The 15,609-nt window shown below is 38.8% G+C and overlaps 1 protein-coding gene across 11 annotated transcripts in view; it reads left to right on the top strand.

Annotated features, from left to right (window-relative positions):
* NF1 (neurofibromin 1) overlaps nucleotides 1-15,609 on the top strand; it is a 306,641-nt gene that overhangs the window by 167,974 nt on the left and 123,058 nt on the right. For all 11 annotated transcript variants that reach the window (XM_032280970.1, XM_032280969.1, XM_032280968.1 and 8 more), the window contains one exon: nucleotides 12,171-12,306. In XM_032280970.1, the coding sequence (XP_032136861.1) occupies nucleotides 12,171-12,306 (136 nt within the window). The remainder of the gene's footprint in view (nucleotides 1-12,170; nucleotides 12,307-15,609) is intronic.

Here is a 15,609-nt window from a genome sequence, read left to right as displayed (position 1 = left end):
AAACAAAAAAATATGCTTTGTTCTGTTCTGCATACTACCATTGTAACAATTGAGACAATTTATTTTATGAGTTTAGCTCCCCTCTAGACTGTTGGCTCTTATACATTTTTACATCTTTATATCTTTCCATGAGTATTTAGCATGGTATCTGCCTTAGAGTGAACATTTTACAAATATTTGTTAAATGAATGAATTTTAACTGAGTATCTTACATTTGCTTTTTCTAAGCCACATGGTAAGATGTTCTTTTCTTTCAGTTAGAACTTTATTTTTTACTTTTAAGTTCAGAGCTTCTTGATGGTTGGTTTCTTCCTAAATAATTATTATTTGGCAACTGTATATTAGTTGATATTTATGGCTCTGCATTTGCTGAAGTATCAACTGTAATATCTATTCAGAACTCCAGCACTAAGCCAATTTTTGTTAAAATAGTTAAAAACTTAAGAGCAATATTTTATATTTTTATTTATTTATTATTTATTTTATTTTATTTTTTTAGCCCCCACCCCTGCTCTACTATTATTTTTTTTGAGATAGGATCTCACTCTGTCACCCAGGCTGGAGTGTGGTGGCACCATCTCGGCTCACTGCAACTTTCCTGCCCAAGACTCAAGTGATCCCCCCACCTCAGCCTCCCAAGTAGCTGGGATTACAGGCTTGCACCACCACACAGGGCTAATTTTTGTATTTTGGTAGAGATGAGGTTTTGCTATGTTGCCCAGGCCGGTCTCAAACTCCTGGACCCAAGAGATCCACCCACCATGACCTCCTAAAGTGTTGGGATTACAGATGTAAGCCACTGTGCCTGGCCAAAGCAATGCTTTTTAAAGCCTCGTATTTTCTTGCCATTAAGCACTTTCAGTTTTTTTTCTTGACAACTTGTCATGTCTCCTTTTTTTTTTTTTTTTTTTTAACAATTATCAAGTATATATAATACATTATTACTGATTATTATGTTAATTTTGTGCCCTACAACTTTATTGAATCTTATTAAGCAATTTTACTTTCTAAAGATTAAAGAATTACTTAGTGAGAGAGTGAACTAACTGCCTCAAATAAATCTACTATACAAAGTGCTGTGGTCCAGATAAGAGAACTAGATGGCAAACAATACTCAGGTTGCTTAAAATCAGACTGAGGCCAGTCTGACATGTAAAGAGCTTGAAGGTCAACACTCCCATGTTCACAACATGAAAAAAAGCTGAAAAACTGAAAATCAGTAGCTCTTAGATCCATCGGAGAATTTAGGTCCACTCCAAAAACTGAACACACAGGTAAATACAGAGAATCATGGCTTAACAGGAGAAGAAGCTTCTGGAGCCGGTAACTGGTAGGAAAGCTTAGATCTTAATTGATGAATTGCTGAAGACTGAGCATTTAACACTCCTGGGGGCCTAGTCTTACAAGAACTCCTGCACCTTTGTGAGTTTTACCTCCAGAAGTCTCACCAGGCTGTCATGGTGAAGATAGAAGAAAAATCCTTATGCTTTGCAGGGAGGGGGGAAAAGTATCCATTTAAAAATATGCCCACAGTGTTCTGTTATCCCTAACAAAGGTCTGCCCTTAGGAGAAATTACTTTATCAGAGCTTTATTTGACTTAGAATTCTGTTAACCACCTCCAGCCCCCTCTAGCATTTCTGTAAGAAGAGGAGAAAAAAGGCTAAGAAACTCTTTGCAGGTCACACTTTAAGGAATTTGGCCCAATAAAACAATGGAGATATAATCAGATTATAGAGTACTTCCCTTCCCCAATATCCCTATTAACGGGGAAACCTAGAGACAATAAAACAGACAAAAATAAGCGCATTGGAGGAAATGGACAGCTACAGCTACAGCAGACATTAAACATAACCCAACTTCTGGGCATTAACAGAATCCCTCACACTAAAGGTCTGTTTACCTCAGCTCCTGTTACCCAATACATCTTGTCTGGCTTTCAACAAAAAATTACAATGCATGCTAACCAAGACGAAAAATCAGTCTGAGAAGACAAAGCAAGCCTGACTCAGACTCGGATGTGGCAAGATGTATTGGAATTTTGGAATTGTCATACTGGGGATTTAAAATAACTAATATGCTAAGGGGTTTAATGGAAAATGGACAGTATGTAAGAACAGATGGGTAATGTAGGCAGAGACATGGAAACTAAGAATCAAGAGAATGCTAGAGGAAAAAGCTGTTAACAGGGAGAATTCCTTTGATAGGCTTATCAGTAGTGTGCGCACCACTGAGGAAAGAATCAGTGAATTTGAAGTTAAATCAAGAGAAGCTTTCAAACTGAAATGCAAAGACGAGCAAAAACTAAATGAATATGAAGATACACCTTGTCAAAATTTGTGGGCTGTAATAAAGGCAGTTGCTTGAGGGAAACTTACAGTGTTAAATGTTATGTTAGAAAGGAAAATCTAAAATGAATGATCTGAGTTCTCACCTTAGAAAACTTGAGAAAGAAGAGCAATACCTAAAGCAAGAAGGGGGAAAAATCAGAAATCAATGAAATTAAAAATAGGAAAACAATAGAAAAAAAAGTAATGAAACCCAAAACTGGACCTTTTTATTTTTTAATTTTTATATTTTGTGAGTACATAGTATGTATATTTATGGGGTACATGAAATATTTTGATACATACAGTGTGTAACAGTCACTTCAGGGTAAATGGGGTGTCTATCACCTCAAGCACATATCCTTTCTTTTTTTTTTTTTTTTTTTTTTTTTTGAGACAGAGTTTTGCTCTTGTTACCCAGGCTGGAGTGCAGTGGTGCTATCTTGGCTCACTGTAATCTCCACCTTCCGAGTTCAAGCAATTCTCTTACCTCAACCTCCCGAGAAGCTGGGATTACAGGTGCCCGCCACCACACCCAGCTAATTTTTGTATTTTTAGTGGAGACGAGGCTTTACCATGTTGGCCAGGCTGGTCTCAAACTCCTGACCTCAGGTGATCTGCCTGTCTTGGCCTCCCAAAGTGTTGGGATTACAGGTGTGAGCCATCATGCCCAGCTTTCTTTATGTTATGAACAATCCAATTATACCCTTTTCGTGATTTTTAAATATACAGTAAATTCTTGTTGACTGCAGTCACCTTGTGCTATCAAATAGCCAGATCTTATTCATACACTTCTGTACATATTAACTATCTCCACTTTCCTCTTTCCCATTCCCCACTACACTTCCCAGCCTCTGGGTAACTATCATTTTACTGTCTATCTTCATGAGTTCAATAGTTTTCATTTATTTAGCCTCCACAATAAGTGAGAGCATACGAAGTTATATTTCTTTGCCTGGCTTTTCACTTAACATCATAACCTCCAGTTCCATCCATATTGTTGCAAATGACAGGATCTCATAATTTTCTGTCTGAATAGTACTCCATTGTGCATATGTCCCACATTTTCTTTATCCGTTTGTTTGCTGATGAACACTGAAGTTGCTTCCAAATTTTGGCTATTGTAAATAGTGCTGCAACAAACATGGGAGTGCAGATATCTCTTCAATATACTGATTTCCTTTCTTTTCGGTATATACCTAGCAGTGAGATTTCTGGATCATATGGTAGTTTTATTTTTAGTTTTTGAGGAACCTCCAAATGGTCCTCCATCGTATTATACTAATTTACATTCCTGCCAACTGTGTATGAGGGTTCCCTTTTCTCACTTTTCTCCTTGTTGCCATTTGTTATTGCCTGTCTTTTGGATAAAAGCCATTTTAACTAGGGTGACGTGAGGTCTCATTGTAGTTTCGATATGCATTCCTCTGATGATCAGTGATGTTGAGCACCTTTTCATGTGCCTGTTTGCCATTTGTGTCTTTTTTTTTTTTTTTTTTTCCCAGACGCACTCTTGCTCTGTCCCCAGGCTGGAGTGCAAAGCGCAATCTTGGCTCACAGCAATCTCTGCCTCCTGGGTTCAAGTGATTCTCCTGCCTCAGCCTTCTGAGTAGCTGGGATTACAGGTGCCTGCCACCATGCCTGGCTAATTTTGTATTTTTAGTAGAGATGGGGTTTCACCATGTTGGTCGGGCTGGTCTCAAACTCCTCATCTCAAGCAATCCACCCACCTTGGTCTCCCAGAGTGCTGGGATTACGGGTGTGAGCCACCATACACAGCCATGGAATATCTTTTTTCATCCCTTCATTTTCAGTCTGTGTTTATCCTAGGTGAAGTCTGTTTCTTGTAGGCAACAGATTGTTGAGTCTTGAGTTTTGTTTGTTTGTTGTAATCCATTCAGCCACTCTTATGTCTTTTAATTGGAGAATTTAGTTCATTTACATTCAGTGTTACTGTTGAAAAGGACTTACTCCTGCTATTTTGTTACATGTTTTCTGGTTGTTTTATGGTCTTCTCTTCCTCTTTTTCTTTCTTCTGTCTTCCCATTAGTAAAAGTGAATTTCACAGGTGGCATGTTTTCATTTCTTGCTTTTTATTTTTTGTGCCTCTGTTATATGTTTTTGATTTGAGGTTACCATGAGGCTTTCCAATAATATTTTATGAGCCATTATTTTAGGCTGATGACAAGTTAGCAGTGATTGCATAAAGCAGCAAACAAGCAAAAAGAAAACTAATAAAAACTCTACACTTTAACTTAATCCCCCTACTTTTTAACTTTTTGTTGTTTGTGTACCTTATTATACTATGTGTCTTCAAAAGCTGTAGTTATTATTTTTAAAAGGTTCATTTTTTAGTCTTCTCAAGATAGTAGTTCATATCACAATTACAGCATCATAATATTCTGTGTATTTACTATTACCAGTGAGTTTTGTATCTTCAAATGATTTCTTACTGCTTGTTAATATCCTTTTCCTTTTGATTGAAGAACTCCCTGTGGCATTTCTTCTAGGACAGGTGTGGCATTGATAAAATCCCTCAGCTTTTGTTTAGGAAAGTCTTTATTTCTCCTTCATATTTGAAGGATATTTTCACTGGATATACTGTTCTAGGGTAGAAATTTTTTTCTTTAGCACTTGAAATATATCATGCCACTCTCTCCTGGCCTGTAAGGTTTCCACTGAGAAATCTGGTGCCAGATGTATTAGAGCTCCATTATATGCTATTTGTTTTTCTCTTGTTGCTTTTAGGATCCTTTCTTTATCCTTGACCTTGGGAGTTTGATTATTAAATACCTTGAGTTAGTCTTCTTGGTTTAAATCTGTTTGGTGTTCTATAACCTTCTTGAATCTGAATATTGATATATATCTTTCTCTAGGTTTCAGAAGTTCTCTGTTATTATCTCTTTGAATAAACTTTCTACTGCTCTCTCTACCTACTCTTTAAGGCCAGTAACTCTTAGGTTTGCTCTTTTGAGGTTGTTTACAAGATCTTGTAAGCATTCTTCATTCTTTTTTATTCTTTTTTTCTTTTGTCTCCTCTAACTGTGTATTTTCAAATAGGCTGTCTTCAAGCTCTCTAATTCTTCTGCTGGATCAATTTTGCTTTTAAGAGACTCTGATTGTTCTTCAGTATGTCGGTTGCATTTTTCATCTCCAGAATTTCTGCCTTGTTCTTTGTAATTGTTTCAGTCTCTTTGTTAAATTTATCTGGTAGGATTTTGAATTTTTTCTTCATTTTATCATGGATTTCCTTGAGCTTCCTCAAAACAGCTATTTTGAATTCTCGGTCCGAGAGGGCACATATCTCCGTCTCTTCAGGATTGATCCCTGGTGCCTTATTTAATTCGTTTGGTGGGTCACGTTTTTCTGGATGGTCTTGATGCGTATGGATGTTCATTGGTGTCTGGGCATTGAAGAATTAGGTATTTTTGTAGTCTTTGTAGTCTGGGCTTGTTTATACCCACCCTTCTGGGGAAGGCTTTCCAAGTATTTGAAGGCACTTGGGTGTTGTTGTCTAAGTCTTTGATCACTGCAGCTGTATCTGCTTTAGGGGACACTCCAAGCCCAATAACATTGTGACTCTTCCCAAGTCCAGTAATGCTGTTGCTCTTGTAGACTCATAGAGGTACCACCTTGGTGGTCTTGGGTAAGATCCTGGAGAATTCCCTGGGTTATCAGACAGAGACTCTTGTTCTCTTCCCTTACTTTTCCTCTAAACAGAGTCAGTCTCTCTGTCTCTCTGTCTCTGTGTGCCTGGAGCTGGGGGAGAGGTGACACAAGCAGCCCTGTAGCCACCACCACTGGGACTACAGTGGATTTTGCCCAAGGCCTGCAGTACTGCTGCCTGACTACCACCTATGTTCACTCAAGGCCCAAGGGCTCTACAATCAGCAGGTGTCAAACCCAGCCAGGCTTGTGTCCTTCCCTTCAGGCAATGAGTTCTCCATGGGTCCAGAGATGCCACCCAGGAGCCAGTGTCTAGAGCTGGGAACATTAGAGATCTACCTGGAGCTCTGTTCCACTGTGGCTAAGTGCTAAGCTAGTACCCAAGCTGTAAAACTAAGTCCTTCCCACTCTTCTCCTTTTTTCAAGCAGAGGAATCTTTTCCCATGGCCACCACCACCCCAGGCCCATGGTGAGTGCTGCCCGACTACCACTGATGTGCACTCAAGGTCCAAAGCCTCTTCAGTCAGCCTGTGGTGAATGCTGCCAGTTTAAGTCTCTCCCTTAAGGCCACTGGGCTCCCCTCTAACCTAGGGCAAGTCCACAAAAGTTGTCGAGGAGCCAAGGCCTGGAATCTGGGACCCCAGGAGCCCACTTGGTTCTCTACCCCACTGCATCAAGCTGGTACCCATGGTGCAACCCAGAGTCCCCTTTATTCTTCTCTCTTCTTTCCTCAATCAGAAGGGGTCTCTCCCATAGCTACCACAGTTGGTAATGTGCTGGGTCACACCTGAAGCCAGCGTGTCTCCAGGACTCACCCAAGGCCCACAGCAAGTACTGCCCAGCTATCCCTGCTGCTTATTCAGGGGCCAAGGCTCTTTATTCAGTAGGTGTGATGAGCTCTGCCAGGACTAGGTCTGTCCTTTCAAGGCAGCAGATTCTGTCCTGCCTCAAAGTTTGTTTAGGAATGTCGTCCGGGAGCTAGGGCCTGGAATGGGGGCCTCAGGAGTCTGCCTGGTGCCTTTTCCTACTGTGGCTGAGCTGGTAGTTGCAAGACAAGGTCTTCTTTACTCTCTCCACTCCTGTATTTGAACAGAGTCTCTCCTGGAGCTGTGAACTGAGCTGCCTGAGTTTGGGAGAGGGGTGACGTCAGCATTCCCTTGTCTGCCCTGGCTGTCTCACTAGGTTGTGTGTACCCCAAGTGCACTGGCTCTGAATCCAGCACAGCACCAGCACTTACCCAGAAACTGCAGTCTTTATGGGTCTACACTGCCTTTCAAGTTCCTTTAGGACCTCAGGGCACTTTAGCTCTTGGTGGTGGGCCTTGCTGGAACTCAGGTTTCAATAGCTAGAGTGGATGATTTACATCTGGCTAGGTCCGTTCTAAGTTCTTCATCCGTGAGTACCAGCTGAGTTCGGCCCCATGTTGCTTTCTGCTATGACAGAGCAGCATTGAGTTCCAATGCAAAGTCCCATCATCACTGCACTCTCCGTCGCCCAAATGCAGATTATCTTTGCACGCCATATGGCCACTGCAGGGAGATGAGGGAAGGGTGGTATAGGTCATTCAAAACAGTTTTTCTTACCTGCTTCAATGCCTCTTTCCTTAATATGATGTTAAGACCAGGTATTATGATCACTCACCTGATTTTCAGTTCTTATGCAGATGCTTTTGTGTGGATGATTGTTCAAGTTGGTGTTCCTATGGGGGGATGATCCCCGGAGGCTTCCATTTAGCCACCTTGCTCCACCTCTAATTCCAAAGCTGGTTCTTTGAAAATCAAGCTGAGGGAAAAGTTTTATACACAGGAACACTTGAATAATTGAACACAAATGTTCACTGTAGTTCAGAATTAGTAGAATATTCAACAGGTTACCATTGGCATGTGGGAAGCAAGAGACCACTGTGGCTAAAATGTATTGTTTTAGAGGGAAACCTGAAATGGACTGCAGTGTACCTGCTATGCTGACTCCAAAAAAAAAAAAAAAAAAAGAAAAGAAAAATTCCCGCAAAGTAGACAGTCATCAGGGTTTCCAGCAGTCTCTTTGAGCTTTGTTAAAGAAATTGTTAATCTTCTCATTCATATCTAAGATTTGAATTACTATTGTAACTTCTTAACTGTTCTCCATGCATGTAATCTCCATATTTAGATAGTCTCTTCTATTAGCCACATATTGCAAGTTCATTTTCCTCCTCTGGCTTCCTAACAGCCATGAACTATGATGAATTTATCATTGTCTATCTCTGCTTTGCTATTTTGTCTTTTTTTTTTTTAATTGTACTTTAGGTTCTGGGGTACATGTAAAGATCATGCAGGATTGTTGCATAGGTATATACATGGCAAGGTGGTTTGCTGCCTCCATCCCCCCGTCACCTATATCTGGCATTTCTCCCCATGTTATCCCTCCCCAACCTCCCCACTCCCCCGCTGTCTCGCTGTTTTGTCTTTTATATCTGTAAAGGAATAAACAAACTTTTTAATTCTCTACTTCCACTTAACACAGTCTCCATATGTGGTGGTTGTTTCTCCACACACCAAGTAATTCTCCAGTGGATACCAACCAGGTGTCCTGTGATTCAGTTCAACCATGTCACTGTCTACCTGGAGATAGCATCAGATTTTCCATAGGATAAGGGCTGAGTAAGATTGCCACCACTTCACATGCCAGTGTTACCTATGCGTCTTACCACCTCACCTTGAGTTAGAATAATTTGCTAGAATGGCTCACAGAACTCAGAGGGATACTTTACTTCTGTTGCCTATTTCCTGTAAAGGATATCACAAAGGATACAGATGAACAGCCAGATGGAAAAGATGCACATAGGGCAAGGCATGTGGGAAGGGGCTCGGAGCTTCCATGCTGTCTCCAGCTGCATCACCTTCCAGGCACCTCAGTGTGTTCGATAACCTGGAAGCTCTTAAAATTCTGTCCTTTGGGTTTTTATGGTGGCCTCGTTACATAGCCATGATTGATTAGATTATGGGTCATTGGTGATAAGCTCAACCTTCAGCCTCTCTCCTCTCCCTGGAGGTTGGGAGTGGGGCTGAAAGTCTCAACCCTCTAATTGTGTAACTTGGTCTTTCTGGTGACTAGCCCCATCTTGAAGCTATGTAGGGCCTCCCAGCCACCAGTCATCTCATTATCATACAAAGACACTCATCACTTCCAGAGATTCCAAGGATTTTAAGAGCGTGTGCTAGGAACCAGGAGCAGAAACCAAATATGTATTTATCACAATATCCTTGAATTATTGTTTTCAGTACCTAGTGTGGAATACCTGGTATATATGTCTTTCCCCTTTTTGAAAAGGTCAAAAGACAATTATTGTTGAATCCTCAGCACCTGACACTAAGATAGCAAATAGTAGATGTGCAATAAATGTTTAGTGGATTGAATTGAGTACCTGCCCTACCTACTTTCTCTTTCTGAAATATCCTTACTTTTGTCTATGCAAATTCTGTGCCTCCTTTAGAACTCACCTGTTCAATGAAATATCTCCTGCCTTGCAGTCCTTACTGATTTATGAACTTACTGTATTCATATGCTGTGCCACACAGTAAACTCTAAGAAATTTAAAGCAATGATATGTGTCCAAAGCATTTCTGTAATATGTTGATTAATACAGAAGCAAAATTACTAGCTAAGCTATTAAAAACAAATATTTACTCAGTACTTTTTGTCGTAAGGCACAGTGCCAGTCTTCAGGGGTTAAAGGTAAATACTTCCTTCAGAAGGTTACAGTTTAGTAAGAGGGATAAAACACGTAACAGGTAAGTGGTAAGTTTCATAAGGGATGTCTTTTGAGAGATCAGAATAGGCTAGTTGGAGAGTAAAGGTTGGAGGATTTGATTGCTATTGGGCAAAATTTAAACTCCTTAAAGTAGGCATTATTATGCCTGTCTTATTAATGAGAAAAAATGACACCCAGAGAATTAAGGGATTGTGACCAAGCTCGTAATGATCCGTAACTGATAGAGCTGAAATTTAAACCTAGTAAGTGTGCCTGCAGAATCTCTTCCTTTAATTGCCACACCAGAGCTTAGAGGTGGTACTGGTAAGGGTTAGCACCACTGATTGGATACAGGGAATAATGAAGTAGAGCAGGAAGAAATGACATGAGAGATTGCCTGAATGATATGATAAAGTGATAATGCTATTGATAACATGGAGCACAAGGTAAGACATAAGAGGACAAGGAAAAGTCAGTTAATTTGGGGCATACTAATGTTTAGATACCAGTGAGGAGGGGACATCTAGCCATTAGAAATGTCAGACTGGATGTGAAACGAACCTGAATGGCCAGAAAATATATAAACGCATGTCTAACTTTAGTAGGAATTGTGGAAATAAAGTTAAAAACATGAGCTACCGCGTGTTTTTCCCCCCTACTAGATTGGAGGGGAATAAGAATTCTTATACAGTACTAGTTTTAGAGCTATTTGGCAATATCTAGTAAAGTTAAATTTGCATATACTCAATAACTCAGAAGTTTCATTTTTAGATAGCTGCCTTAGACAAACTTTTTGTTTGTTTGTTTGTTTGTTTGTTTTTGAGATGGAGTCTCGCTCTGTCGCCCAGACTGGAGTGCAGTGGCACGTTCTCAGCTTACTACAACCTCCACCTCCTGGGTTCAAGCGATTCTCCTGCCTCAACCTCCTGAGTAGTTGGGACCACAGGCATGCACCAGCATGCCTGGCTAATTTTTGTATTTTTAATAGAGATGGGTTTCACCATGTTGGTCAGGCTGATCTTGAACTCTTGACCTCATGATCCACCTGCCTCAGCCTCCCAAAGTGCTGGGATTATAGGCATGAGCCACCACTCCCAGCTTAGACAAATCTTACATATGTGCAAGATGTTCATTGCAATGGTATCTATAAAGGTGAAAAATTTTTAATGTTCCTTAATTAGAGAATAGATAAGTCATAGTATACAATAGACTGTTATGCAGTAAAGTGAACTATGTCTTCCTGTATCAACATGGATAAATACAAAAAAGTAGAGTGAAAGATGAAAGTTGCATTTTGTTACTATTGATGAGAAAATTAAAAACCTACATCATTCAGCCAGGCGACAGTGTCTTACACCTGTAATCCCAGCACTTTGGGAGGCCAAGGCGGGTAGATCACTTGAGGTCAGGAGTTCAAGACCAGCCTGACCAACATGGTGAAACTCCGTTTCTACTAACAATACAAAAATTAGCTGGGCATGGTGGCGGACACCTGTAATCCCAGCTACTCAGGAAGCTGAGGCAGGAGAATGTCTTGAACCCGGGAGGTGGAGGTTGCGGTGAGCTGAAACTGTGCCACTACACTCTATCCTGGGCAACAGGGTGAGACTCTGTCTCAAAAAAAAAAACAAAAAACAAAAAAAAACCTACGTTATTCATATGTGTGTGTTAATTTTTTCATATGGGCATATACACATATAGAGGATTGTGAATTGGAAGAATAAATGCTATTCTTGTTGTATCTGTCCCCTTTCTCCCTTTTTTTTTTGCTTGGGTATTTTAAAGCATATCTAAGATCATGTTTCTAACAGATACAGACTTAAATACACATGAAGCCTGAGTATTTCCACACAAATTAAAATTAATAATAGTGAATAATAGATCTAAGATTAGTTTTCTGTTAAATTTTTTTCAGTTACCTCAAAGTTGCCTTTTTTTTTTTTCTTGAGGTGCAGCCTTGCTCTGGCATCCAGGCTAGAGTACAGCAGTGTGATCTTGGCACACTGCAGCCTCCACCTCCCAGATTCAAGCGATTCTCCTGCCTCAGCCTCCGGAGTAGCTGGGATTACAGGCACCCGACTAATTTTTGTATTTTTAGTAGAGATGCGGTTTCACCATGTTGGCCAGGCTGGTCTCGAACTCCTGACCTCAAATGATGTGCCAGCCTTGGCCGCCAAAGTGATGGGATTGCAGGTGTGAGCCACGGCACCCTGTCGAAGTTGTCTCTTTTATAGTTGGTTGTTTAAAGATTCCAGCTAAGTCACCACATTGCATTTGGCTTAATGTCTGTAAAAGAGTCTCTTTTTAAAGCTTATAATTCTCAGGTCAAAAAAAAAAAAGTCTTTTTTAAGAAGTGATTTTTGTTATTTTTTTTAAACAAAAGTGTTGTGATTTTATCTTTCTTTCTCTCTTTTTTTCTTTCTTTCTTTTTTTTTTTTTTTTTTTGTAGGTTAGAACCATCGGAGAGCCTTGAGGAAAACCAGCGGAACCTCCTTCAGATGACTGAAAAGTTCTTCCATGCCATCATCAGTTCCTCCTCAGAATTCCCCCCTCAACTTCGAAGTGTGTGCCACTGTTTATACCAGGTATGCTTACAGTTAGAGATTACCTTTATTAACCTAAAGTTAAATTATGAAGAATGCTTTATTTATCAAAGAAGATCTAGCTGCTGATTGTGTGTCATTAACTATTATACTGAGTCAGTTTGGATGAATAATACATTGAGAATTGTTATTGGAATTGTCTTTGAAAAAAAGCTTAAATATTACTTAGACGACCGTTTCAAGTAAGAGAATACTTTAAAATACTAAATTTTCCTTGCATTGAGAGTAAGTTTTAAAATGCACTGAATCCATTGGATATGATGGATGTGGCTGAAAAGAACATATTATGGATTTTGTTGTTGTTATCTATTACCTAAATTACTCTCAGGGTGTTTCACAGTTGAAGTGGGTATCCTTCTTGCCTTTTGCATTCTGAATTGCTTGATCATCTGTAATTTTGGTTTCTTCATTTATGTATAATAATTATGTCAGGTTTTCCCAGGATAGACTGATTGTTCGGTTTATTTTATGTAGCATATTTCTTAAAAGAGATACTGCATCATCATTCAGACCAAATTATTAGACTTTCTAACACGAGCACTGAAGTAATGCTTCTGGATTCAGAAGATATCCATAGTCATGCCCTTCTTTTTGAGGAATTAGGTCTGCATTCTTTTACGCCCTCTGTGTTTTTGAATTGCACATTGCAGTTTTAGGAATAATTTATTCCAAGGGAGGTCCTGCAAATGCACATTAGGCTTTTGGAAACTATGATTCTGGAAGACACATTAGTGGGTCTGGAATTTGGGGTAGGGGTGGGTATAAGGGAAATACACAGTTATCAAAACCCATGTCTTTGTGTCTCTCTCTTTGCAGAGTCATCGCAGCCATTTGTTTTTTTAACACACGGCTTCAGTTGCTTAGAGACGTTAACAGCATCAGTGAGATCACCATTTTAAAAGCTGTTTGAGGCTGCGCTATATGAATTTTTTCCCCATTGCTATTTTTAAAGATGTATCTGTTCTATCTATAAAAAAGCTTTTCATGGTATACATAGATGATGAAACATACTTAACGTTGTCTCTCTTAATTTATCATGACTTTTCTGCCTTTTCAAAAAGGCTCAAGAAAACTTAGGAAAATCCTATATAATTTTTTCAAGTAGTTAAATCTGAGTCTAAAAGGCGATTTAGTTATAATATGAAACTTAATACAGTGAATATCTTAAGTTTGGGCTCTATTCAGGTTTCTCTTTAAAGTTTGTTTAGTAATTGTTTTATTGATGAAACTAGGCAGGCAGGGAAATAGAATCTATTAAAAATAGTTTGGGTCAGCTTCTTCGTTGGCCTAGCAGTAACTGATTTCAGAGAGCAAATGGGTTTCTAAAATTACAGTGGCTTTAACTTTAGCTAGTTAAAAGTGAATGGGGACTGACTATATGAATACATGGTCTAGAAGATTTTAGTAGAATTTCTTCATGTGGTTGTCATCCTAAAAGAAAAATCTTTTTGTATCATCAGCAAACTTAGAGACCAATTTGAGACCATGATTCTGATAATGTAAAAAGGAACAAGTCTTAGCACTTAGTTAGTACTTAGGAAATATTTAATGCAGAAATAAATTTTCTCATCCCTCCCACCTAAGTAAACAAGATTCTTGCCAACTTTCATAGTTAGGAAAGGAGAAAAATAGTGAAAATAGAAAATAGATTTTTAAATACTGTATGTTGTGATTATTAAACACTACATGTTGTGCTTTTTAGGGTACTTCACAATAAAATATCCTGTATTATCTTCATAACAAACCTGGATTATTATGTTAAAATTTCACATAAAATTATCTTTAAAAACGTGAATTAAATGTGGCATCACAGTGCCTTGTTTTAAGTATTGGATAAACTTAGCATCATTGAAGAGTAGAGACAGCATGCTGTGCTGTTATTAAATAAGGATTTGTTTTTTAATTAGTAACCGGTAACAGAGAATTTTACATTTACTGATTAGAAAGATAGGAAAAAAGCCTTGGTCTCAAGATAGTATTTTATTTAGTCTCCTTCCCAAACCTAGCTTTTTTTCCTTTTGGTTTGCTTTTTCGTTTTTATTCATCTTCCCTCTTGCCTTTTTTTTTTTTTTTTTTGCCCTTTTGCCTTTGAGGGTAACAGAAGAGTACCTTTGTACTTTCATGTTCTGCTTGGAGGGATAGTAGTCCTGTGGCTCCTGCTTTGGGACCTACTGGGGAAATTTTGAAAGCGAAGTGGGTATATTGCTAGCTAATAAACTTCCCTGGGTTTTAGCTCCTTTTTTGAGTTTGTATTTTGGCCTTTCAGCCTTTTCGGATTATGCTTTAACCAGCTCTATTACTTTATATACCTTCCTTCCTTAGTTGACTGGATTAAGGTTATTTAGGAATAGCCAACTGTGAACATGTGTCAGATTTATAATTAAGTCATTTTCTCATGTGTTGTTTTCACTTCTCCTGATGATCTTAGGATAAAATTATTCCCAGAGTGGATACTCTCTTATGTTATGGTGAGAGAATTCTAAGAACTAATTTACGATTCTAAATAAATCTCATCCTTTTTCAGTAAATCTGCTTCTCTAAACTGAAGTAGTTTACACAAATTTTTAAGGCTATAAATGATAGTTATGTACCATGGTTACTAATGCATTTGTATATAGTCTGAAGTTTGAAACAAAGCTCTGTGAGCTAAGGGACTGTGTCTTCCTGTTTTACTGCTGTTTCTCAATGCCTAAAATAGTATCTGACATGTAGGTGCCCAATAACTGCTTGGATGGATGAATAGGTGGATGGATGGATGGATAGATGGATGAATGGATGGGTGGATGAATGGATGTCTAACTAACTAACTTTAAGCCCAAGTTATGGGTTATGGTGTTGGATGCCCAGAATTCCTAGAATAAAATGCCATCTATTTGTGGATTAAATAATTCTGACTTGGTTTTTAAAATGTTTTAAAAATAATTATTCTGCCTAGGCTAGTCCAGTCAAGGGTCTTTTAATTTTGAAAGAACTCTTTGGTCTAGAAAAAGCTCTGAAAGATGAAACCAATATGTTTCTGGAGTTTTGGGTTTTTTTAGGTGGCTTTTTTTTTGAGACATTTTGATAAATGGTCACCTGTAATATGTGAAAAGTTTTAAGCAGGCCTGTAGTTTTGTTCTGTAATTTTCTCTGCAGTTTCTTCACTTTAATAATATTAATGCTTTTTACTAGTTGAGCTGATAACCTTCTTCTTCCAAATGTTGCAGAACTTTTAACCTCCTCTGATTAGAACCATTTCAGGAAGTAGCCTGCAAACACTGAAAAATATGTGAAATGTTAAGAATA

This window comes from Sapajus apella, unplaced genomic scaffold, assembly GCF_009761245.1.
Source record: "Sapajus apella isolate SASKATOON/1434 unplaced genomic scaffold, GSC_monkey_1.0 scaffold12, whole genome shotgun sequence".
Taxonomy (NCBI): Eukaryota; Metazoa; Chordata; class Mammalia; order Primates; family Cebidae; genus Sapajus; species Sapajus apella.
Note: the sequence above shows the minus strand (reverse complement) of the source record. Positions and strands in the feature narration are given on the sequence as shown.